Genomic DNA, 25,859 nt, shown 5'->3' with positions numbered 1-25,859 from the left:
GGAGGTCTTAGTTTATTAAAAAAAAAATAGAGTTAGTTTATAGTTTATTAATAAAGAGGGTATTATTTATATAAGACTTATATAATATAGTAAAAACGAGTATAATAAATAGGATTTTAATAAAAAAGAATCTTAAGATAACAAAGGCTTTATAATAGATTTAAAAAGGAAAGTTGAAATAAAAAATAATAAATTTACTATTATTTTTTATTTTTTAAGGGGATTAGAGTAAGAAATATAATTAAAATTAACTAGGTTATAGATTTTAAAAAAAATCTACTTATTAATAGTAAATAAAAAGTTAGCTCGGCTAGTTAAATAAAGTATTTAATATTTAATTTTTTTACTTATTAATAGTAAGTAAAAGGTTAGCCCGGGTATTTAATACTAAAATTGTTTAACTTACTAATAGTAAGTAAAAGGTTAGCTCGGTTAGTTAAACTAAGTATTTAATATTAAAATTCTTTTATTTATTAATAATAAGTAAAGAGTTAGCTTAGCTAGTTAGGCTAGGTATTAAATACTTAAATTCTTTTACTTATTAATAGCGAGTAAAAAATTAGCTTAAGTATTTAGTATTTATAAATTTTAAATATTTTTTTCACTTATTAATAATATATAGAAAGTTAGTAGAGGTAGTAAATAGTTAGGGTTTATAAATCCTAAATTATTCTTTAACTTATTAATAATAAGTAAAAGGTTAGCTTAGGTAGTTAATATAATTATTTAAGATTAAAATCTTTTTACTTATTATTAGTAAGTAAAAAGCTAGCTAAGGCAGTGGGTATTTAAGATTTATAAATTTTAAATTTTCTTTTTAAGCCTAACCCTTTAGTACTTAATTAAAAAAAAAAAAAGTTAGTATTAAATTAGAAATTTAATTTGATTATAATATATAGCTAAGTATATAGGGGCTAATTAGAGGCCCTATTTACGATTATTATAGCTAGCTTAACTTATAATTAGAACCTCTTTTTTATATACTATATAGAAATTTATATAGTTTAATTAATCTTTTTATTAACTACGGTTCGAACTAATTACCTTATTATAGGGATACTAATAGTACTATTTAATTAGTTTTAGTTATACCCCGGCCTTAAGCTAGGCTACGTATTAGGCTAAGGGGGGGAGTATTTATAATAGATTTAAGGTATATTTAATAATAAGGTATTAATAAGTTAATAACCGGGGTATAGTATTATATTTTAAAAAGATATTTTATAAAATATAGCCCTTATTAAAGAGACTTTATAAGCTTTAGTTTTAGAATATACTTATACTTATATTATATCCTCGCTAATTAAGTATTTTTAGCTTTATCTCTTATAATATATTAAGTATTTCTTTATTATTATAATAAATTCATAGCTTATTAGAAATTCCTCTAGTTATAGTACTAAAGCCCGGTTTCTTCACTTTAGTAAACTTAAAATTAAATAAAACATTCATAATAAGTAAATAAATCAGATAACACGTGTATTTATTTAAGTACTACGTTTTTAAAGGCTCTAATTAGGTACATAGCAATGCATTACAAAACGTCTAGCTTAAAGTTGATGGCCTAGCTTAATCTCCATATCCGGGTGACGCTCGCTCAATCCCTTTAGCGCTAAGAGACTCTGGCGGCTAGGATCCCGGTCTTTTAAAAAGCTTCCAGGTTCGACAGCGTTGTCCCAGCCCCAGCGGGTGTGGCACACATCACCTGTCATAAGCACTGGCCCTGACGGCGTTCGAGCAACAAGAGCAATGTGTCCTGTTGTGTGACCAGGGCTGTGGATAGCGAATAACGTGCTGTCTCCGAACACATCAATAACACCCTCAAGCTTGTTGTCCGCATCCTTGGGTATGTTGAATTCCTGTAGAGGTGGCCGTCCGGCGAGGAGACGATCGTTTGTGCCTTGAACAGCAGCGTTCATGACCAACTCCGAATCGGCCTCATGTGGCCCGATGTAGATAGGCACATCCTTCGGAATGTCGGGCAGCCCAGAGACATGATCGAGATGGAGATGCGTCATGAAGACACCTTTGAGATCGACACCTTCGGCTTCAATGATCTCCTTCGTACTTTTTCGAACCTTCATCTCACTGATTCCGGCGTATTTCCGCAAGATCCAACCCACTCCTACCTCTGCAGGCTCTTCCACAAAACGACGCGATACGCCTGTATCAACCAGATAGAAGCCTTCGGATGGATGTCGAATAACGTGAGTAAAGATCTTAATTGGCTCGCGGCGTTCTTTCAGACCTGCTGCTTTTGCCTTGGGGTGATTCAAGTTGAGCACACCCGATAAATCAGCCATCCAGTCAGCGCTGACAGTCTTGACCTGAATCGGTCCCGCCTGATCCATCAAGTGCTCCATATGTCCTGATGCCACTCGATTTCCGAGTCTTGCCGGGGCAGTCGGGTGGCTTGTCGCTTTGAAACCGAATGGACTCATAATGCTTGATTGTCCAGTTTGCTACCTCGCTTTAATTCTAGCTTCGTGATTGGGTGTTAAATGCGACTAACCTTTCTGAGCTACACTGACTACTTTGTTGTTTCCTTCCAGTGACGTAGAATTTAGGCTCAGTGTATAAAGGTATGTAGGATGTGTGAGATCTGAACAGAGAGTTATATATTGCCACGGATTGCTGGAGCATGATGTTTTGTGTCAACGGCCTCGACTGATTATTTGTACTTGAACGGCTCGCTATGTTAGGAATATTTTCGCTTCGAAAGGAGCGCCGGCCTCGGCCTAACATCGCATACTTCTTTCACAGCTCAATAGAAATTTAATATACCTTCGCCGCATAGCGTATCTATTTGCCCTGGCCCATCCACAATATAGGTCAAACTCCGATGAGAATTCAGGGATCAAGGTCTTTGATAGTTGGTCATACGCATGTGGTGTTGTTAACATGTAGTTCTTAGTCATTAGTTTTTCTTACGAAGATGCGCCTAAATGCCTGTCTAGAGCTACTACCTGCCTTGAATGTTGACCCATGTCACAGGAGCGCGCGTAAGCGTAATGCGTAATAGTAGCGCATCACGAGTCATGGCTTTGGCGTGATCCCTTCTTCTTTGCGGTGTCACCTCTCTTTTTCTGTTCTTCGCGCTACGTCTAGTACTGTATCCAGACCTTACGGGTCATCTAAATTTACTAAATGCCTCGAGCACTCACTCTGGGGACCCCTGACCCTCATAATTCTACTGCATTGGTCCTACTTCGCATCTCTAGGTTGGTAAACTGGTGGGACTTTGAACAATGACATGCCATGCCATGCCATGCCAGGCAAACCTTCATTTTGCTCGGGATAACTTTTGGCCGTCTCGGCGACTTTTAGATAGGGCACCCACCTCATGGATGCCTTCACGGATGCGCTGGCTCTCTACACTCCTCTATAGCCCTTGACTTTTGCACAAGACGGCACATATGGTAGAGATGGAGTGCGGGATAATGTGGCATACAGTAGACGCCAAAGTTCCACCTGCGGAGTTGCCAATGTCCGCAGTGGCACAGTTACCTTTCTTGCGTAGCACTGGGAGTTCGAAGATGGTTAGTAATTACCACACGACATGGCTCCAAAAGCTAGCTGCTCCCGCCTCTAGATATGGCCAGCGCCCTGCTTGGAGAACTAGGCCGGATGGCTGGGAGTCGGGGCCACCCTTGTCTGCCTTCGTAGGCATCTTTTCTAGCAGAAATACTTAATTGCGCCCAGGCGGAGGCCGTCTAATCGGCCACAATGTTAATACTGGATCTTGAATAAGATAGTGAGGATCCGAGGACAAAGACGAGGATTGCTCGGATGCCTCCCTGTACATTCGAAATCCGGTGAAGGCAACATGTAGTATTGAGGAATGTTTGTAGCGGTGGGGGATGGGTCCTCGGACGCTTCGAACTATGTCAAGCACTGAAAACCAATAAGAGGGCAACTTTTGCATTCGATTTTCTCAACGAGGGATGTCCCCAGAGTAGACCTATATCTTCCCTTTCTTCGTTGACATAGATAGCTTTATCCAATACCAGGACCCTCTCGTATGAAAACACTCTATTCAAAACTTCTAACAGTATACCCGGGGGTCCCTGTGCCGGTTTTGCAATGTTTATAACAGAATACTCTTATGACATCACGCAGGCGGTGAAATGATTAACGGAGAAGATGCCGACAACGACTATAGCCCAGAATTAGTGGCATACAGAATAATTTCAAGGGCTCTAGCGTTGGGGCCAAGCAGCCGGACTTAAGAAGCGCGAGCTGTGTTACTTGGTTCGAACTGACTGGACTAGTTCTAAAGGCTAGAATTGCCTATCACGAAAGATGCCTCGCTCAGTTCCACGTCGCCTCGCGTATACGTCGAGTTTATAGTCGGGTATCGATATCGACTATACTCCGCTATAGCTACGTTCGCGCTCTACCTTACGATATGATACTAATGCTCGGTTATCCTGAGTTGGTGTGCAAGACTTTACTCCAAATGCTTTTAAGCTACTGAGAGGACTACCCTGACGTTGTGGGAGCCGCGTTCTTCGGCAGGAGGACGCATAAAGAAGCCCGGGCGTATTGAGGACAAGTTCCAACGAAGGGTGAGGAAGAGATTTACTTCTCGTCTCTTATCATCGGCTGGAAACCGGGATTTGATACCAAGCTGAAAGTCCCCTCTAATCATAGCGCCACTTCAGGTCAGGAGTACTCAGACAAGACGAAGTACTCCTTCTCGAGTCCCTCAGGATTACTCACACGTTCAATACCAAAGTGAGAAAGGAGTATAGTTGCATTTTGCCGTGTGTCAATTGAAAGTGTGTCCCGGTCTTGGAGTGTTTGGTATCTCGACCGTCTATGTTTTGCTAGGACTAGCGCTCTCTGACTGGATGCCAGCAATGCGTTGAAGTGGGCCAAGGGAATGCGAGCAACGACGAGCGCCCATGGCCTGTCGATGACCGCGACTTTGTACTAAGGTAGGCCAGCAAGCCCACAGACTGTTTGACAATGTCCTCGTTCCTAACAAGGGTCATCTCACTTTCATAGCTCTAGAGCAGAAAGTTGGAGTTTCATGGAAGACCAAGGCTTTACATGTCACGATAGTGCCAACGTGGCGGGCTTCATCACAGGCGTCACACTACCTACAGAGCGGCAGATGAGGCCCGACTATTAAAGACAGTTTCACCAGAATGCGAATTTAATGCACCACCAATACCGTCATTTTCCCACGTCCGTCGGCATAACGAATAGATACCAGTCTCCCTTTGGCAAGCTTGCCCAATTTCGCACCAGAGGCGTCAAACTGCCTTTGAGCATGAACGGACTCCCTCCAGATCGCACATCACGAGACATTGGCTTCTCATGCTTGCATATGTGTTGTATGTCAGTATCAGATTCTCATTGGCAGTCCTCCCACGTTCCTGATGAGACAGAGCGCGTCACTGATCCAGGCCCTAGTGGCAGGGTCGCTATACTACAACTCACCGAACGACAGCACCGCGCTTATCCATCAAGGCGGAGTTCTGTTTTAATTATTGATAACGGAACACGAGTATGGGTTGACCAATGATTGTATTACGAAACTAAGACAGCTTAGTATCATCCATCAATTAGCTCGTCCTTGCTTCGTGACGGCAAACCCCAGTTTTTTCACCCATAAGTAGTCAAGGTGTTCGAATCTGACATTCCCCTGTGTTCTGGTTCTCCATCCAAGGCCCAAGACCGCCAGAACCCAGAACCAAGGTAATGAGCTTAACAAGTGTCGCTCTTGCCCTGACCGTTATCCTTGCAGCTGCCCCCGCAGAAGGTAACAAACTTGATAGCACCGCCCTCGCCGCCGAGGCAGTTGAAAATGGAGTAGTTGATGTGGTTGTAGTCAGTTGACTGACCAGCGACGAGGAGAGCCTGAAGGATCTGGTCGTTGTATCTCCCTGGAATAGAATTATAAGCAAAGAGACCAAAAAGAGCTCCGTGAGAGATGCCCAAGTGACTGATAATTGACTAACCCTTCTTCAGTAGGCTGGAGCCGCAGTAGTTAAGAGGCGCATTGCAATTGTCGGCGGCAGCAAGAGGAGCTGCGACAAGGACAGCGATAGAGACGAGAACAGAGCTGAACTGCATAGTGAATGATATGAGTTTTACTCAAGGATGTTCTTTGATCAATAGAAAGGTATTAGATGATGAGGTTGAGGATGAAGAAAGATTCATGTTATCGAGGCGGACAGCAACGTCCTTATATACTTGTGAAGAAGAACGGAACCATTGCTTCTCCGATCTTCATTGGCTTCTTTACGTAGCTTAGCCGTCTGCTTTGCCTCTTCCATGACTGCATGCGTGAAGCCAGCGTCCCGTCCCTATGACCCGAGGCTATCAGGGGATTTACCATTATCACTATCACGCTCCGTCTGCTTTGCCTCTTACGTGACTAAACCTGTATAGCCGCCATATTATCCCTGTGAACTCATATACAGACCCACTATCATCACCATCATCCCTATCATCTTCGGTCTAGGCTTAAATAGGAAAATGCTCATTAGTATAGAACCTCATAGGCAGCGAATATCGCAACGTACTAGGTAACTCCTATCAACTCTGTCACCTTCCCGAAGAAAATAATTTTCAGTAATGCCGAGGCTATCATAGCTACTTTCTCCATGCTATTCAGTCTGTCCGCCCATTTTCCCTCTAACTTCAGGACATGATCAATAGGAAGGAAGTGTGCGAACATTACCAAGATCACTTGGTTACTGTGAACAAACCCGTGGAGTCTGTTCTTCCCCGGACAGAATCTCTCGGGCCCCGAAATGTTCTGTTCGAAGATCAACCTGTGGGGCGGCTTCGTATATGCAGCTGCCCTAGGCAGTCTTTCATTGGGGCCCAGTGTCTCCATTTTTGATGGAAAGCTACCTGGGTGCACTGGTGCGGTGGTTGGTCGTTGGTTGTTGTCAAAGTCCACTCTAAGCGGCGCAGGGCACCAACTCAAAACTGTGCCGCATGTTTCTTCGTGGCGGTCGTAGCCGAGCCAGGCTGGCTCATGGACAAGCGAAATTCAGGCTAAGTGATTGCTTACATCCGAGAGTCTCGTTCTTGCCGGTAGATCTGGCTTGTATCACCACACGAGATTGCGCTGTTATAATTTTCGCTGGCCTGACCGGCTTGAGACACCTTCCAGATGACAAAAGCCTGGTATGATAGGTAAGGGCTACATATATCTTCAATTCAAGGGCTGATCTATCCGATTGGCTGTGTTGTTCCGCGACAGGAACATAGGTTGTTGTTTAAAGTGAAAAGTAAGCTTTGTTGGACAGCATCCATGTAAATGGCCCTGCAGGCTAGGGTCTTTTGCAAGAACCCCATCCCTTACGGATACTTCCGAGCGGGGGGGGGGGGGGCCTTATTTGACCCAATCATGCTGGCTCTTCGATACACTAGGAAGGCTTGGTCGCGTCGCCGATCGTCGCCCCGGTGGCACCGCACGGGAAGTCGATCTTTGCCGAGAACGGAATTTTGTTAGCGCAGATGTCCTTGACGACGTTGAACCGTCTGGCTTACTGGCTGGCTCTGCAAGCCGACAGAGATGCTGAGAAAAGCTTGGCAGCATATGACGTAAGCCGACAAACTTGTGCTGATATAAGAGCAGTAGCGTGCGGTCCTGTACTCTCCAAGTTGGGGAACTCGTAAGGTCTTGACGGTAATGTGGAAGGAGACCTGGTCGGCGACGACGTTGAGGGTAGAGGGTAGCAGGCAACACTACTATCTAGGGTATCGTGATCCTCGATCTGGCAAGATTTAAATATTGTTCTTCTATATCGACCCCGCTGACTTTGATAAATTGTCGCGGAGGTTTCCTGTTTCCTGCCATATAATGGTCACTAAGGTGGTCGTCACTTCAAGCACGGTGGTATATGACGAAGCCCCATGTGTATTCACCTGTCTGAGTCATGCCACTATATAACATCTGAAAAACCGAAAATTGTGACTCGATTTAGCCCTCGACATCTCGTCAAGTTTCCGGGCGGGAAAGGTGGTGGCCACGTGGGCAAGATTGGTGAGTTGGCTGAGTTGGTGGCGAGACGTTGGAGCCTGGGGTAGCCGATCAAGGGTAAGGCTTACGGCCTTCATAGGAGTTTTCAACTGGTCAATTAGGCGGGACTTAAGAGCAGCCTCTTGAAGCTGTGGAGGTCCTTCATGGCGCACCTTGAAGTGGTACGACATCATTATCTACTTGTCTACAGAGTGGGTCCCGTGTGAAGAGAACATAAGGAAAAATATCTCGATAGATAGACTTCTAGTAAACTGAAAATTTGAGTCTCGGCCGCCAACACCCTCTTGGTTTATGTGGTTTATGTGGTTTATGTGGTTTATGTGCACATCGTACAGACCTTGATCTTCCGGTGGCTCTTGCGGAATGGCTGTTCGTGTAATTGGCTTGTCTACCTACGATGTACCTCATGCCGGGCGAGCCAGGGTCCACCCAATGCGCTGATTGACTACATTCATCTCTGCGAGAATGAGACTTAAAAGAAGATCGAAGTAGGCGGAACGATGGAATATGTGCTAAAGTAGATAGACCTCGACGTTAATTACTAATTCCAAGACTGGGATCACTTAAACCTTCAAGAAGTCTCGACCAATCATCGCGAGACAGTGCCAAACTTGCCCCAAGATTATTCCAGTCTTCAACAAACTTCATATGTCCTACGTCTTCATTTGTGACCATGCCGTCCAGCTCTGCGGATGATGTGGAGTTGACTGCGATTCCATGAAAGATGCCATCTGTCGATTGAGGGCTGAACATTCCATCGTCGAAGGGTAGCACACGATATCTCCTCATGACGTCACGAAGAGGCTCAATGAGGACCTCTGCCTGTTGTAGCTGTGTTTTGGCTTCATCCAAAATCTTTCACCCTGCGGCCAGCTCGGGACAGTTGTTCAAATGTACCGATTCCGGGGCATCTAGGCAAAAGTCGAAGAGGATGACGACGAATGCCAAGTAAATATGGTGAAGAATAATGGACAGTCTTAATCGTGATGAAGCAAATTCAACTTCTCATTGCTGCAGCTGTTCCTCTAAGCGGATAATAAACCGGGCAGACTCGACGCAAGCTATTCGAGATGCCGCGTATCAGGCGCCGCGGGCGAGAAACGGGAGGTGGATCCTGCATCTTTGACCATGAACGAAAACTTGCAGCACGTACCGCTGGATTCTCATTATCGCTTGATCATCCTTCATGCCTCCCGAGACATGGTCAAGTCGTAAGAACGCGGGAGTGTCATCCCAAAAGCGAACAAGCTGGGTGTCGAGCTCTTGTACCTGCTGATAACCGATGGCCTCTGGACTTAACCCTGCACACTGCGTTTGTTCAAGCGATGCCCGGAAAACCTCGGCAAGGTGGATGCGCTGGAGTGCAAAAGACATACAAGTTGGCTGGTCCATCGGTCTTGTAATGATCTCCTTGCCTTCCATAAGATCATCGTCATCAATGTTCTTAGGCTTGTTGACGGCCATCTGCAAAGGGTTGATTAAACAAACGTTTCCGAGCGTGCCGGACAGTCCTGCAACTATCCTGCATAATTCAAGTTGTTAGCGAGAATATTGACGCAAAGATGACAAGTTGACTGACCAATCAGTAGAACAGAGATAACACTAAACTCTGCGTCCAATTTCTGCCTCAAGAAGTGAGTGCTTTGGTGTGACCAGGCTTAGAAGCCGCTTCGGCAGGTCGATACATTGTAGCCCAAGTTCACGCGTCATAGCAACAGCTCTTGAAAAGATGTTTCTGAATTTTATCGTGACGCCTTCGAGATTAACGATAGAATAGCAAGGAAGGACCATTGCCTGTGTAGCCTCGAGAGACACATGTGAGTCTCTTTGAAGATAGTTTAAAACATCAAGCCCAGCTGTCTGCCACGACAGAGCTTGCGAATAAGCGTCAGACACGATGCTGAAGACATTTCTCGACACACCGTGAGTTCCCCACTGGCTGGTAGAATTCGCAAAGATAGCCAGCAGCAGCGCGATCGTTTCAATTGAGGGACACCGGCCTAAGTCAATGGCGCTGTAAACCTCATCCGCTCGACGTTCTACGCTATTTGCATGAGTGACTTGGTGAATAAAGGAGATGTCGTCGAGGTACTTGTCAATGAGCTGCCTAGCCTCTTCTCGAAGAGGCAACAATACGCGCTTGACCGGCTCATGGGAATTGAAGCTTTCGTTCTGTAATATGAACGCACTTGGTTTCCTGATAAGTCGAATCTGGGCTGTGCCGAACAGAATAAGACTTGACACGTTGCAGTCCTTGGGGCTATGTTAGTCATAGAACACTAAAGAATCCTCAAGTCAGACTTTCCTTAGCCTTGGAGGCCATGGATTGCCTTTCTAGGATTAAAGCATCCGATAACATGTATAAAATATCCAGCGAGGACGCTAGACCAGCGCGGGCGTCAGTCACAAGGCACCGTAATTGTGATGCTCCCGAGTTGCTGATTTTGGCGGCGAGAAGAGCTTCTAGTGATTCTAGACGTCGGATCAAATCTATACCAGTCTCTGGCGGCACGCTTGGTTATGTCTGCCCGATTGCACCGCGTTGCGCATTTCCTTTCTGAACTGCGGGAGCTAGGCACTTCACCCCGCGAGCAGTGCAATTGAAGCACGGGAATTGACGGTTGCATCGCAATTTTCGCGCTCGGCAGAGCTCGCACGACACAGCCTTTGAGCGACGCCGGGCTTGTTGACGTTTGTCTTGGTACATGTTGATTGGATTCAACTGGTGTTCGCGATGCTTTGCAATAAGAGGAAGAAGGCAGTGATCTCGGGTTTGAGTACATACGTCAAAGTCCGCGGACTTTGGGCGGATTTGGCGACTAGTTCGGCTCATCTCCGCGGAGATGAGTGGAGACATATATACCAAGCCCAGTCTAGATTGTCAATTCGAACTCATGGTGCAGATTTAGCGTGTTTGCGTTACCCCGGACTGACCCGTATCATTTTTTCAGTTACGACAAATTGCCACATCGCCTTGTTTCTTGATGATATTCTCAATAGCTCAAGTCGAGAGTCTACTTACTGCCCGGATCAGAAGTGAAATTGTTTCATGTAGTTACGAACTTACATCAATGTTAATAAGGATACGTTGTCATACAATTGTTTGTAAAATCTGCTTGACCTACGAAACGATTCTCAAGGCGCATTTGGCCCTCGAGGTGCTTGCCTTACAGATGAGGATGATCCAACGTCCAAAGAACGCACGTTATTGATCCTCACTCCTTTCTCACTTCCACAATGAGTTTCTTACCAAACACTTTTCCATCTCGAAGCCTCGTGGGGGCTTCTCCTAGACCCTGCAAACCACCCTGCACGATTTCAATGGGGTGCGCGGTGAGCCATCCATTTGCCATGCCATATGTGAATAAGTGACTCATGAGAGATTCAAAGCAACGCTGCTCCTTACTGCCAGTATGAGCCAGTATGAACCAGCATGACGTTGATGTAATCCCCATCTACAAGGCCACAAACTCTGGCACCACCTTGAACAGTGGCAACACGAGGTCGATTACCGCTCAATCCCCACTGAGTGCCCAGTGCTTCGATGAGTATTCCTGTATATTCGGGAGCACCGTCTTCGCTGGTGGCAGCATCAAGTCCATACCAGGCAGGTCCGCTTCCAGCCTTGAAAAAGGCCGACTGGATGTCTGCAACCACCCTCTTGGTTGACTGGCGATAGTCAATTATGGCATCACATTGACCGAAGTCAAGAAGGCCGCGAATGTCTTCAGCTGAATTGCCTGCAGTCACAATGATCGGTCGGATATTGGAAGCTTTGGCAAGTTTTATGGCAAAAGCCCCGATAGCAGTCCCCACGCCATGGATAACGATAGGATTGCTTAGACTTCCTGGAGAAAGCCATCGTGATGGAAGTTGAAGAACATCATACAGGCCAAAGCTTGCCACCAGGCAAGCCATTGGGATAGTCGCCGCCTAGTTGCTGAGGTTAGTAATTTGTAATATAGTTGTAACTTGGTCATCGATCGGAGGTATACACGACGAAAACGTTGAGCTCACCTCGGGAAAGCTAATTTTATCCGGGATAATCAAGGTAGTTGCGGCCGGGAAATTGCATGTTCAGCAAAAGAGCCACCAGGTGTTCCAATTTGATGCAGTGCTGCCACACGGTCCCCTGGTTTGAATTCAAACACATCTTCCCCAACTTGTTCGACAACGCTGGCAAAGTCGTCTCCCGAATTCAAAGGATGTGGGATAGATGTAAGGTACTTTCCAGTCTTTAAAATTTGTGCCTGCATCTGTTAGGTAAGATACGGAGGCGCATGACACGTCATGGATAACTAACCAGACACAACCACTCGGACAAGGACTTCTCCGGCTTTGGGCACGGGAGTTGGTACATCGCGAATTTCGACCTGGATGTCGGGAGTAATGACAGCTTCTCTCATATTTGCGTGTAAATAGGAGCCGAGCAAGTGGGATGGAGATCAACAAACCCAAGGAAAATGACCGATATGCAAAGTGGTAGGGGTTGTTGAATGGAGCCAAAAGTACCTGCGTAGCAATGCGAGAGCTCCGGGTTCCATTCACTGGGTTAAGATTGACGAGAATTTCTTACTAAAAGAGTCATATGGGCTTGATTTACATACTGGTCTTCTTGAGAAAGAATGCCGTAGTCCATAGCTACCCCTCTACAGTGGGTCGCTTCCAAGCTTCTCCGAAATCCGCGGAGTGTGAGAGTTTAGGACTCCGAATCAGCCAACTCATTCGTTCGTCTAGAGTTAAGTATTGGATATCTACAAACTTGACAGTCACCCGGATTACCAATCAGTCAGCCCAAACGATTGCGCGCTCATCTGAACGAGTATCATATGGGCCGACCCATATTACAGACGGAGCTCGAGACTGCTGCCGAGAACGTGGTTTTGGCACGATGGCGAGGGAACAAGTTTTCGCCAACAATGGTCCACCCCTCTACACTGGCTAACACATGGTAGAAAATAGACTACGTTAGGCAGAAGATGGCGAAGCCTCGGCTGTTCTAGTTTTGGCTGCGCCGAAAAAGCCCTGGAGGCTGACGATTGACGAGTAGCCCAATACATCATAATTACGTTTCGATATGACGGTGATGAAGAAAGAATTGTCGATACCGGAGAACGTAGGAAGATAAACAAGGAAATTACTCGTGCATAGGGGGCATCCGGTCGAAGTTTGTATGACGCCTGAGAGATTTTCAATGATAGTTTTGCGTAACACTATTTTCTAGAAACATTAAAAACTTAAAGACGTATGGCTGTAGGAACTGATCTACCTTGCATGCGGTGCTCGAGGGTCACTTGGATATCCCGCTCAAAATAAAGGTCTAAGCTACCCTTGGCCAGAATCGTTTCAAGCGCGTTTCGGGCCATCTATAGACGCCATTTGGTGATTAGATATCAAGACGACTCTGGCACTAGGGGAGTAAAGAATACTAGCGACAAAGTGGCTAGTCGCTGTGAGATCACTGCTGCCTTTTACAACCAGCAATAGTCGATATGACTTGTACCTTGCAGAACGCACAAGTTCATTAAAGAATTAAAAATGATCCAGAACTGAGAAAGCAAAAGCGTGAGCCCGCGGTTTTCGGCTGTTGCGGCTTCAGATACGACGGTCTCTGTTCTGGCTCCTATCAACCCTCTCCCGGCGCCATTGAGCAACCTGGCAAGCACTTTTGAACTGTAAGACGAGAGCTCGTATACGAGCCTAGCGAAGGTCAAATTAAGGAGTGTTACCGTCGTGTGCCTTTATTGATTTCTCAAGCCATTCCAGAGGGGGATGGGGGCGGGTTCGATCTTAGTCAATTGAGAAAGAAGCAGAAACGACAACTGAGAAGTTTGTTGAGCTGCCCGGAGCTCAGTGCACTGAAACTGGCTGCAGCTTTACCAATGACAGCCCATATAAGCTGCCAATTCGCAGTCATGTCCAGGCACCAATATCCTCGTCAAAAATCCCGAGGATTCCAAAGTAGATTAAATTGGTCTCACAAGATCAGTTGGGGGCAGAAGATAGTTCGGCCTAGACCTCCGCGTCGACAAACTGCAGGCCAACGGGGCTGCCCTTCCTGTCGTCTAGGAAAGACACGGTATTCAGCTGGCGAAGTAGATCCGCAGGTTGGTTAGAAAAAGAAATGTCTCCCTACTTGACTATTATTGGCAAGACAAAAAAAAGGGACTCAACCACGGGTATTCGTGCTCCATCCCCGGACATTTATTGCAGTCCTTGTACCCTTGCGCTAGCTCAATTTTCTACGTACATGGTGCCCTGGATTTCTCATGTGGCAGATGGCATCTGGTCACAAAATTGATGAACATAAAGAGGGCAATTACTCAATTTCACACCTAGGTAGCATAAAATACACGGACAGGAACTAATCGCTTGACTAGGGTAGAAATCAATCCGAGCGGAATACGCTTCACGCTCGATGTTGTTGGTGTCGGAAGTGCCTAGACCTGTGGGTGTCGTTCATATTACCGCAACTCAATGGTTCCCGCAAGCTGAATGTAGTATATAATCCCGAGTCATGTGTTCCTCGTCTGGTCAATGCTCAGCTGAAGTCGTGAATTTCAACGTCAAAGATCAGTTAATTAAGGCCAAGACCAATCGCCGCTATCAGTGACGATGCCAACCCATCAGGCAGACTTCCACTTACCTTGCCTCGGGACATTAACGAATGCGCAGCATACTTCTCATTCCATGATGAACAACAAGAGAAACAAATTACTCTCAACGCATCTTTGTCGGCTATCAATTTTGCAAACTCATCGAAGTCAAGCCGCAGTACTTAATCTGCTCCAGCCTGTCATACAATAGCTTCCCTGTCCTTACGAGCACAATAAAGCCTGTGTGCTTACCGGGAATATTTCTGGTTTAAAACGTGCTTGTGAAGAACGAGGATGATCTTTATGATTTTGAAATGGAAACAGTGTTACTATTGAGCATGTAAACTTTAACGAGGCGTCTAATTATGCTCGACAAGCAGGTTTGCAGTTTCCCAACACATTTGATCAGAAGACTGACGAAGAGCAATTTATGGAGTTTGATTTTGATGCCTATTCCTTGGGTATTTTCGACACAGTCAAGAGTGCGAGCGTAAACGACGCTGGGTCAAAGTTTGTCATCTGGATTGGAAAAGATGCGCTACCAGCAAAAGGTACGTGGCGTCGTAAAGCTATACAGAAAATCAGCTGACTGCACACTCTCTGCGAAAAGATCATATTATTATTGTTGAAGCAGGATAGAATTTGGCCAGCACCTATTAGATCATACTTTATACATTGCGCCCGAACATGCGAAAGTTGGCATATCAAGACAGACGGGCGCGGTGGGAATCAGTTGCTCCTGAGGTGGCTCAGACGGCTGCTATTGCGTCCAGGGCTGGGAAGTATCTCTAATCTGACAGGATCAAATGCTTTGAGTTCTACTGTAGAGAGGTTGGGTTTACTATGTGGTTACCCTCATCGAACAACTATTTGTAATCCTTGATGTGTTCTCCATCATTTCCTGCATCGATCTTATGATATTGGTACCTAATTTCTGGGACGTCAGGAACAGGCAGCGCAACCTCGGCCATCATCCTCAAAAGCCTCTTGAACAGGGGAGATTCCGGCCCTCCAATGAGATGCAGTGTGTTTTGGAGCGCGTAAAGCACATCCCTCGGACCCACCATCATGCTTCCGCCCTTGACTCGAGTGGAATCAAGCAGGTATCTGTTACAGGCCAACAGGTCGACCAGTGCGTCCGTAATACGGAATACCTTGAGCTCCTGTAAAAGCCCCCGCCTACCGCGTTAGATCCTAGTTAAGGACAATATCGCTCGTATTTCTATCATTTACATACCATGCCGAACCCGTGGGTCGTAATTGAGTCTCTGGAGACAGACGCGAAAAGTCGCATAGCCTTCTGGGCCACCAATGCAGGTTCCAATATTGAGAATGCAGCGTCACTTTCTCCGCGGCTGGACATCTGGATATGGCGAAGCGCGTATTGCCACCAAAGGATTTGGATCCAATTGCCCGTCATCAAGACGTTAACACGTTGTGTTTCCGGGAGCCTAGGCGCCACAGCTGCAATGTTGTCCATGGCTGACAGGGCATATTGAAGGTGGTCTACACTTTTAGCATCCATGTAGGCCCCTCTTCTATCCCCTGCCATGATGATATTGTTATCAAGTAGTGTGAAGAGCTGTGCCAAGAGTTGAAAAGATTGGTCAAGATCTCCAACCCCCGGAATGTGGAATTCCGAAGACGGCCAAGCCTGAATCGGCGAAAGTGACGTCGGAAAGCAATTCTGTACGCAAAAAGTCCTTGGTATAATGTCAGACTTTGCCATCGTTGGAAATACCAATGACCACAAGCAAACGGTTGACTCACTTCTCAGACACGAAGACCAGCCAGTAGATGCGGAGGACCAACTCTTTCTGCTCATCGGCCAGGCTGGCCAATGTTTCGGTGAGGTGCAAATCTTGGAGGTGTAGCTGTGCAATTGTCTCATGCAAGTATAGAATCGCGGTTCTTATTCTCCCAGTAATAGCGAAGTAGATATGCAGAAAAAATGCTGTCAACAAAGACTCGGTCGAGAAATCTTCCCGGTAAATGAACTGATCTCGCAGGCGCTGAGCGTGACGGGCAAAGCTTTCGGCAACGGAGCTGAGGTCTGTAGTTGCAGTGTCTTGCTTTGCTAAGCGTATCTGAGAAAGTCGCAATTGGGCGATGACCGTCGCACAGACAGCGCCAGCTAGTGCCCAGGCACTTCGATCACCCAGGGGATTATGGACGAGTCTGGACTTCAGATCTTCAATATTAAGAATGGGCCAGACGCAGGTAAGAGATTCTCGGAACTTGTCTAAATACTCGATGTATAGACGCAATGGCATCTGGCCGCTCTCGTGATCAACAACGGGGCTTACAAGTTCTTGTGAGATAGAACCAAGACTTTGAGATTGACGGATTTCGTTTTGATAGTGTGCCACCTTCTGGGATGTACATTGGCGAGGCCCTTTGGGACCTCGCTTTCGTGGAACTCTCAGAAAGGTACACTCTACAGAGTGTTTCTGGCACTCGAGACAAGGCGGATTACCTTGCATACGACATCGTACCCGCCTTAAAGAGCACCCATCGCATGGGTTTGCGGTGCGAGTCCTCCGCTTCTCCATAGCTGTTTGAAGATTTAACGAATGACAGAATTAACCAGCGTAGATGGAAGTCGAGGTAAGGTGAAGGAATGAGAGGACAAAGCTTGGCCAGCAGCAATTGAGCCGAGTAAATTAGACGATGCTCTTATGAGGGGGGGATTTCAGGTGATTTTGCTGCCCACCACTGCCGGCGGCAACGTAAAATAGGTAGCATGCCAGCTAGGTCAAAACTTTGCTAGAGATTTCCGCGAAGATTGCCCCGAAGGCGACAGTTAGACTTCGACACCACCATCATTCTCCCTATCAATTGCGTTTCTTGGCATTGCGCATGGATAGGAATTTGCGAGGGCGAAACTGGCAAGATGGTAGCCGTCTCAGGATTGCCGGCTTGCCGGCTTGCCGATAATTAATAAGTACATGAACCAACTTCAAGTGCAAGGCAACCAACCGCCAGCATGAACAACACTTACCCTTGTCCGGTTTGCTATAACTTCAACATCACTTGTGAAGTACGGAGTACACTATTCATATCTTAGACTTAGCTCCTAGCAATAGCTGAATTGATGGTTGAAAATCCAATTTCGTGAAGAGCAACGTCAGGACAAACAGAGCAGGCTTAATAGAGACCCCGTGTCACTCCGTGGTGGTTTAGTCTCTGAAATTCCCGAATATTGGGAAAACGATCAAAGCCAAAGTTGGAGTATAAATCAGTTGCTGCCAATATCTGCCCCGCGTAAGATGGTTGAGGTTTACTTCACCTTGACAGCCTGTCCAGACTATGCCAGCCGTTTCGAGAGCGCGATGGTTTTTATGGGGCTTACAATTGGGAATCTTCGGGCTTGGTGGATTACACCCACACAGGCTATCTGGGTGTCTTGGCCGCTTTTGTCATAGCGCGAGGCTCGTGAACAGGCTGGGCCGTAAGACGTGATTCAATCTGCGCGTTAGCCCGCGTAAGTCACATCACTCAGGTCCATGGCCCGGGTGCGAGGGAATCTTACCTAAATTGGCATGCGACACAGTGCTCTTCTTTTCACCACATGACGAAATGGTCGGAGTGGGAGGAAGAAGTAAAGCCTGCGACCATTGTCGGCGTCGGCGTGTCAAGTGTGGTAAGGTCGCCCCCTCTCCTGTAGATACTCACCGGCATGCCCTCTAATCCAAGTGATACAGATCTTGCCGCGCCCGAGTGCGCAAGATGCGTCAAGGCGCAATTGAAATGCGGGGGCTGTCGCGGCCTCAGCTTCATCCAATACAACGGACACAGGGCCGCGACCCCCGGCACCGATGTCAGTGACATCTCTCAGGCAGCACCGATCATAGGATCAAAGACAACTGCGCACTCAGTTGTAGTGCCCCGGAGAAACGAGATCATTCCAACCCAGATTGGAAAACAATACTTGACGCTAGGTTCTATGGATGATGTTTACGCCTCTTACGCGATGAATCATCTACTGCACGAGAGCGAGGAGGTCGTGGTAAATCCCGACATAAATCGAACATTGACCAACAAGTGCTTTGTCGCGCTTTCCACAACGATTTTTGGCATCGATAAGAAAGAGCCGCATGTCTTGCAACATGGTCTTTATAGATACGGTACTGCTCTCAAGGCCCTCAGCAGGGCGTTAAGTGACCCCCGGGAAAGTCGATCTTTCGACGTTCTAGAGGCCATCGTAGTGATGGCCGTTTTCGAAGTGAGTGGCCCTACAAGGCTATACGACAGAATATGGCTCAAATCTATGGTTGTGGGTATTGCAGCTAACCTCAAATGGTCAAGATGATTGCTGGAAACCGCGAAGACGGATGGATAGAACACGCGCGAGGCCTGGAAAGGCTTCTTGACTTCCGAGGACCGACATCGATGCAGCCATTGCCATGTTTGGCACTGTTCGAGAAGGCGCGGCCGTCAATGATTTTCGCTGCTCTTGTCACCCGCAAAACTACCATTCTTTCGAGTACTCTGTGGAAAGGTCTCCCGTGGTTGCGATACCCCGAACGGAAGAATCCACTCCAACTGCTTCTTGATATTGTTGCAGATTGCCCCGAACTATTTGTTTTGCGAGAGGATATCTTCGGTAAAGGTGAAGGGCTTCCTCGCAATTCAACGCTGATATCTCTGCTTGAAATGGCACAAAAGGTTCTAAACGATCTCGAGACATGGGAGAATTGCTGGTCATCCACTGAGTTGGATCAGTATGATCTAGTCCCAGCGCCGGTCGCTACTACACCAATGCGCTCCGGATACGGCAGGTCCAGTGAGCCAGTTTGGGACACCGTTTTTGAATTTCACAGTCTGTATCATGCCAGTACCTTGACTCTGTTTCACGGGACCTTGATCTTACTGTTACTTCTGATTCATGGTTTGCAGCTTGCGCTACGAGATCCAGAAGGTCATATTAGTCCCGAACCTGGGCCTGTACCAATCAGGATACATGAATCTGGCATTCTTATATGCCGCAGTGTGGACTACCATCTTGATAAACTGCGAAATATTGCGAGTTCATCCATTCTATTTCCAATAAGAATGGCGTACGAGGCCGTAGGCAAGTCGGACGAAGTCCTTGGGCTGTGGCTAATGTTCCAACTCAGGCACATTTCGTCCAGCTCTAGCGGTAGATGGGCCATGGCTCGACACGTACTCCGCTTGAACCCTGTCTCGAACATCACGTCAGATAGACTCATACGTGACTACTCAAATTGATAACTTCGATGACATCCATTATATAGGTATTGAGGGAACTCCTTGCCGCTGCCACAATGCTTCTAGTCTGTCCAAGACTCTATCAATAGAAACTCCATCTTCTCTGACTTCTTCCGGTCTTTGGCCTGACTCTTGGTCATTTTGTCTGCGCGCCTTGAATTGGCTTCTTTCTCATGTTCGTCCAATCTCTGACATTTCTTCTCAGCTTTCCTCATTTTCTTTTCTTCCTTCCTCTTGATTTTTTTGGACTCAAGTGGCTCTTTCTTGTCCAATTTCTCGGCGGCTTTCCTTTCAGCCTTTTCCATCTTTCGTTGGTTCCTCTCGTACCGCTTCTCCAATTTCGGCACCTTTTTGTCAGTAAGGCTGGCATCTAAACATTGAACATATTCGAATTTATCAAGCGGCTGATCCTGGTTGCTGTTCCTGATTTTGCTTCTTTTCCTTTCTCTCTGCTTTTCTTTCTTCTTAACAGCCCGCTCAATCTGTTTTTCGGTCATTCTGTCAACGATATTTCTTTCTTTGCTAGGTGGCGGGACTTCAAAGCTAAGAGGGGCGACATATGGAGCAAGAGTCCGCATTCGGCGGTCTTGCAAACTCATCTCATATGTCTCTGGTGTGGTAGGCCTATGGATGGAGACGGTCAGAAGGATGGCACTTTTGCGCTGGATAAAGTGACTCTTACCAGAGCTCTGGGAGCCTCTCACCGCATCCCACTCTGGCGGCCAGAGTGTTGGATTTACATATCGACGCCTTGAGGCCTCGAGGCTCGAAGTAGTCACGGTTGACCTTATCTAGAAACAGCTTGGTCCGAATAATTCGAGTAGCAGCTGTCCCTAGTCCTGCAGTCACATTTGCTATGCCTCCTGCCAATTGTGCCCAATGATAGGGTCTAGGAAAAAAGTCAGCTTCATTTAGAGCGTCGTGTGAGGAACGTGAAAATCGCTTACACGAGCCCTGCAATGCTACCCACTGTGTTTAACATCGCCAAAGGAGCAGGCGGGCCTTGAGCCACGGTCAAATTGTCAAGGAATGCCACAAAGTCTTCTTCGTAAATCCCATGAGCCTGCAGAACTGGACTATATGATCTCGTGAAAGGCAATGGGACTTTGAGAGGTCCAGCAAAGTCTACTCTAGGGATAACTACTGGTTTCTTTAAGTCATCAGTATCAGGCAGGACCCAGCAGTCTGACAGGGAGAGGAAATTTGCTTACTTCGAGCAGGCACTGCGAGCGCCTCGGATCTCTGGGCTCTTGAGGTATCCAGCTTGTTTTGGGCTCAATCTCATATTCCTCATCTCGAAGAGAGGAATGCAAAGATACCATATCCATAGAAAGTGCTGCCGAGGATGGCGAGCCAGAAGATACGGAGTTAGAGGATGACGAGTTTGCGGACAGTCTCCGGACATTATCTGATTCAACGACGGAATAAGAAGGGGGTGCAGTACCATGAACGGCGTTCATTGTGGGGAAATCACTTGAGCCTAGCTGTGTATTGCCCATTTTTGACGTCGATGTATGCAAGTGTGACTGACGTTCGTGTCTTGTCGGATTAAATGATGTGTCTGCTTAGAGAACATGATGTGAGGACTTCCAGTGTTGGGCCCGAGGTATTTATAACATCACGACAGGAGAGGCTGGTATGGAAGTTTCGGGAGGCCACAGGTAACAGACGGAAGATTGTAGTAAACGATACCTAATTCGGTTCATTCCTCGAGATGACGACTGTTTCTGTCTAGATCTTCAGCTACTCTACATTCCATATTCGTATACTAAACGGTCGGAAAGGCGCCATCGACAGTGTGATGCAGAGGACCACCATTCTTCGATATCCTTCGCCATGATTTACAAGATGACCCGGGCTGCCGATCAATTACTAGATATGGCGCAATCCTCGAGGCACTAAGAATCCCCGCTAATCCCCACCCCTTCCCGACGATCAGTCATCGACCATACTCTATTAGGACCATTCCTCGAGATTGCCAGTTGCTAAAAGCGTGCGAACTGCAGGGTTGACCAAACACCTTCAAGGGCGGGACACTATTCACTTTTGCTCTAACACCTTTCTACGAGGACGGCTATTCCGCACCCACATGAAGGCTATCCCGCACCCATACTAGGCCTACTCGAGCAAATAGCGGGCTACACGTGACTGCACGTGACTGTACCGCCGCAGCAGCCACATTGGGCGCGCGCCTTCCTGTTGTTTCTGATTTGACGCGTCTTTTTTGTCTAACACCTCCTTTTTCAGTCACTTTTGAAGTAGGATAAGTACCTTTTTGAGCACTAAAATATGAGCTCTAGAGAAGTATTTCCCCTAAGCAAAGACTGGCTTCTGAAGTCGTGGTTCTGACTCCGAAAAGCGCACATAGGCGGTATTATAAAAGAGGGCAGAGTGGAAGGTGCAGCAGGCAGTGGAAGGTGCAGCAGTGGAAGGTGCGCCTTCCAATCCTCTCGAAACTGCCGGAATAATAGAAATTCCGGGTCAAATGTGGCTGCTGCGGCGGTACAGTCACGTGCAGTCACGTGTAGCCCGCTATTTGCTCGAGTAGGCCTAGTATGGGTGCGGGATAGCCTTCATGTGGGTGCGGAATAGCCGTCCTCCTTTCTACAGGCGGGCACTAATTACTTTTGCTATCATCACTTGTAGCTTATCTATTCCGTCAAGCATTAGGTAACGTCAAGGTGTTACACCTTGAGTATCTGTTACACCTTGAGTATCCTTTGTCGCTGACCTCGATTGGGGCTTTTCAACTGACCGTAGGAGAAGGAAACGAGGCAGCTTTGAAACAGGACACGCGGAAATGATACGTATTTAGCGCTGTGCCTCACACGAGGCACATGGCTCCATGTTCAACGGTATTTAGCACTCGATTCGACATTCGCATGATCACGCAGTAGCACATTTCCCAAGTTCTACCTCCGCTCGGATCAATGGAACCGTCCTAGACCTCATGGGAAAACACAAGCGGCAAGAAATGCTCATGCTTTCGATTGGATTTCAGCTAGCGACACGCACCAAGATACCACGACTTGTCTTCATTCATTTTTCACTAGTCGTGCTAGTACCCTCGTCCTCCCACGTCACAGCTATTGGTTCGTGGTTTCCCGAGAACTTCTGACCTGCGAACCAAAGCTCGAATCGCAAATCCGCAGGCGCAACAATGACTCGTATATCGAATTGGCATATATAGAACTTGAAGCCTCGGGAGAAACACGTGCCTCGCTTCTCTTTGAGTATGAGTTGCTCCTGCTGTACGCCCGTGAGGTTGCTCTTAACTTCGCAAAGCTTGAATGCTCCAGCTAAGTATGCACAAAATCAGTCATGTCCTCTCCTCTAAATGTTGACAATGCTGCGTTGTACAGTTTGCAGACTTACCATGCTTCATACTGCTTGGCAAAAAGGATACTTCATTGTGGGAGGTCACGATCTTAGCGTCCCATGACCTGGTTGTCTCGGCTGCTTTGAGACGAATATCAAATGACTTCACTAACGGCTTCGCTGGATTGATGACATCCCCCTGTGGTTGTGTCAGTGAGCTTACCGGTATTATCATGGGGTCAAGGGACTTACCTTTCGAATGAGCCATTCTATTTGGTTGATTGCCCACTTTTGCTTGTGTTCAAACTGGTCGTCAACAATATCCTCGTTAAAGTGCTTGGCTGGCGAGTAGATCTCTCGAACAATGATCCCGTAGCTAGCTCGCGCTATTCGAGTCGCCAACACCGCCAGATTACCAGATATCATCTTCTGCTGGTGATCAAGGAGTAGGCCGCGCACGACAACGAGTTGTGGGTCCTGGCAAGGGATGACTGCGATCTGGCTCGCATTCGGATGTGGGTAGCTGGTGAACTGTTGCTGGAGCCTATCTCGAACATATGCCGAACTCCCGAGGCCACCGGACAGAATCATATGATCCTATTCATGTCAGAATTCACATCTTGTTCAGTATCATAGTCATGCGGGACATACGACTTGCTGAGGCCGGTCATTTACGCCCAACCAATCCAACTGCTCCTTGATTCTCCTCATTATGCCTTCGATTTGAACCTCAAACAAGGAGGTGATCTCTTGCCTGAATTCTGTCAGTCAAGATGAAAATTTGACAGCTAGTTAACCAAGTTACTTAGTGAATGCCATCCTCCCGTTTTCAACCCGCAATCCAGGATGGCTAAAGTCATGCGAAACACCATCCATCTGGATTCTGTAGACGGACTGCATGTAGGCTCTCTCTCCAAACTTGTGTTTCACTGTCCTGAAATGGTGGCTCCTTGCCATTCTATTGGCGCAATCGGTGGGCAGTCGATCGTGGGCATCAGGGCAGATGGAGAGTCGCTGAGCTACCAATCGAACGAATGCCCTATCAATGAGGGAGGCACCAATGCCAACCCCCCTCACAGCTGCCATTTGCGACATTTGTGGGAAATCACCATCAGTTGATGTAATTTGCATCAAGGCTAGGTCAGTAGTTCCACCGCCTGCGTCAACCGTTAAAAAGAGATTTCCCAATCGAAACTCCACGGGGCTCGTCTTTAGAGTTGCGACTGCAGCTGCTTCTGCCTCGGTTAGATCAAGCTGTGCCATATGGCATGGTCCTTCGATGCCAAATCCCGCATCGCGTATTGCATTCTTGAATGCGTTCACGACTCCCATTTTAGTCCATGTAGTCGGAGCGCTAAACAAGAAGGTAACTGTCATACTTGCCCAACCACCAAAATGACGTCGACCGCACTGAGTTTCTATGCTCTCTTTGATGTGTCCATATACTTGTTTTAAGTAGTCCGTAATGTATCTTTGCGCGTCAGAAGTGCTGCGTGGAACATGTTCCAGGCCTTGTTTCTGCGCTGCCGCCAACGTATCATCGTCGAGAAAGATCTTGAAGAACTCCCGCCGAGTCTTGCCGGGAACATTTTCGTCATCGTCTGCGCACATGAAACCCCACGAAGAGATACTGCCATCAGCATTGTAGATGATGGTTGTCGGGACTTTTCTTTCTCCCCGATCACCGCTCCCTGGCCAGTCGTTAATGACTTGGATGGGTGTCCTGGGTGTCATCCAGGCAACCCCTTAGATATCAGTTAGCATATTCTATGAGACCAATAGATGAGCAACTTACCAGTGTAAGTGGTGCCGAGGTCAATAGACACAAGAATGTCGGGTTTGGCAGCCATCGTAAGAGCAGAACCTGTTCGATGTGCATAAGGTAAGGTACATAGGTCAAGCTGATCTCTAATTACTGCGCTGGAACCCCTCTCTCGAGGAAGAATGGCGAGGCAAGTCTCACGGCGGAAGCCCTCTTTGATTGAAACTCATGGTTCATACCTTTCATGGTCCAAGGGGGATGGCGCGGGGCTAGTAACCGGAAACCAGGAAGGCGCGTGTTGGATGTCCTTATCCACCGCCTGATATTCTCCCCACTTGGCTTGCATCCATCCCCGGCCCAGGTAGGAAGGCTGGCTGCATGTAGGTGGCCTAGTCAACTTGCGCCTTCGATGCCTTCGGGCAACCCAGACCCAACGTCCGAGGAAACAGCTTCTGCAGTCTGCCTGAAACCAATTTAATGCAGCCAGATTGCACAAGCGTTGAATTCTGCTGCAGACCGCCGCGCTATCTCGAGGCCCCAGAGATGTGGCGATTCAATGACCCTACCGTCCGTCTCCTGGTACCGTGAGGCTTCTCCAGTTGGCTGAGCTTGATGATTGACCACCGGAAAGTAGGTGATTTACAAGGGATGCAAATAAGGCAATTCCGCCTCCTACCACCCTGCCAGCTTCTGCGTCTCAGCCTGCCTCCCAACTTCTCTATCTTCACACCCAACCACCGAGTGGGCTGTTCACCTGAAATGGCAAGTATTGCGGTCTCAGTGTAAGACGAGGACTTTTGTGACTCTGCGTGTGGGTCCGCTGCTCTTGCTGTTGACGTAGAAGTTGCCAGCCGCGTGGCGCAGCCCCTTTTCCGCCGCCTCAATGGCGCTCCGGTCGCGGGCAAAGACGGCGCCGGTCAGCCCGTACTGCGTCGTGGAGTCG

The 25,859-nt window shown here is 47.2% G+C and overlaps 8 protein-coding genes across 8 annotated transcripts; 1 reads left to right on the top strand and 7 right to left on the bottom strand.

Annotated features, from left to right (window-relative positions):
* Positions 1-1,550: 1,550 nt before the first annotated feature.
* Positions 1,551-2,363, bottom strand: CABS01_16479 (uncharacterized protein; the record flags this gene model as incomplete). The annotated part of the gene is made up of 1 exon (XM_060549809.1): positions 1,551-2,363. One exon carries the CDS (start codon positions 2,361-2,363, stop codon positions 1,551-1,553), a length of 813 nt encoding a protein of 270 aa, XP_060405494.1.
* A 3,352-nt stretch (positions 2,364-5,715) lies between these two features.
* Positions 5,716-6,084, bottom strand: CABS01_16478 (uncharacterized protein; the record flags this gene model as incomplete). Its single annotated transcript, XM_060549808.1, has 2 exons — positions 5,716-5,894; positions 5,970-6,084. The coding sequence occupies 2 exons, from the start codon at positions 6,082-6,084 to the stop codon at positions 5,716-5,718; spliced, it is 294 nt and encodes a 97-aa protein (XP_060405493.1).
* A 3,004-nt stretch (positions 6,085-9,088) lies between these two features.
* CABS01_16477 (uncharacterized protein) lies at positions 9,089-12,414 on the bottom strand (the record flags this gene model as incomplete). Its single annotated transcript, XM_060549807.1, has 4 exons — positions 9,089-9,530; positions 11,415-11,677; positions 11,898-11,941; positions 12,312-12,414. 4 exons carry the CDS (start codon positions 12,412-12,414, stop codon positions 9,089-9,091), a joined length of 852 nt encoding a protein of 283 aa, XP_060405492.1.
* A 3,056-nt stretch (positions 12,415-15,470) lies between these two features.
* CABS01_16476 (AflYd/sugR/sugar regulator) lies at positions 15,471-16,333 on the bottom strand (the record flags this gene model as incomplete). The annotated part of the gene is made up of 2 exons (XM_060549806.1): positions 15,471-15,767; positions 15,842-16,333. 2 exons carry the CDS (start codon positions 16,331-16,333, stop codon positions 15,471-15,473), a joined length of 789 nt encoding a protein of 262 aa, XP_060405491.1.
* A 1,950-nt stretch (positions 16,334-18,283) lies between these two features.
* CABS01_16475 (uncharacterized protein) lies at positions 18,284-19,394 on the top strand (the record flags this gene model as incomplete). The annotated part of the gene is made up of 3 exons (XM_060549805.1): positions 18,284-18,829; positions 18,913-19,115; positions 19,340-19,394. The coding sequence occupies 3 exons, from the start codon at positions 18,284-18,286 to the stop codon at positions 19,392-19,394; spliced, it is 804 nt and encodes a 267-aa protein (XP_060405490.1).
* A 504-nt stretch (positions 19,395-19,898) lies between these two features.
* CABS01_16474 (uncharacterized protein) lies at positions 19,899-21,296 on the bottom strand (the record flags this gene model as incomplete). Its single annotated transcript, XM_060549804.1, has 4 exons — positions 19,899-20,460; positions 20,519-20,725; positions 20,784-20,986; positions 21,048-21,296. 4 exons carry the CDS (start codon positions 21,294-21,296, stop codon positions 19,899-19,901), a joined length of 1,221 nt encoding a protein of 406 aa, XP_060405489.1.
* Positions 21,297-22,875: 1,579 nt separating this feature from the next.
* CABS01_16473 (uncharacterized protein) lies at positions 22,876-25,004 on the bottom strand (the record flags this gene model as incomplete). Its single annotated transcript, XM_060549803.1, has 6 exons — positions 22,876-23,135; positions 23,212-23,353; positions 23,407-23,751; positions 23,806-23,915; positions 24,534-24,899; positions 24,950-25,004. The coding sequence occupies 6 exons, from the start codon at positions 25,002-25,004 to the stop codon at positions 22,876-22,878; spliced, it is 1,278 nt and encodes a 425-aa protein (XP_060405488.1).
* A 689-nt stretch (positions 25,005-25,693) lies between these two features.
* CABS01_16472 (delta-1-pyrroline-5-carboxylate dehydrogenase) lies at positions 25,694-25,859 on the bottom strand (the record flags this gene model as incomplete). The annotated part of the gene is made up of 1 exon (XM_060549802.1): positions 25,694-25,859. A coding segment is annotated over one exon (166 nt), but the record flags the coding sequence as incomplete, so codon positions are not given.

Source organism: Colletotrichum abscissum, assembly GCF_030869225.1.
Source record: "Colletotrichum abscissum strain IMI 504890 chromosome Unknown Scaffold_101.1, whole genome shotgun sequence".
NCBI lineage: Eukaryota > Fungi > Ascomycota > Sordariomycetes > Glomerellales > Glomerellaceae > Colletotrichum > Colletotrichum abscissum.
This window is presented reverse-complemented; position numbering and strand designations above follow the sequence as displayed.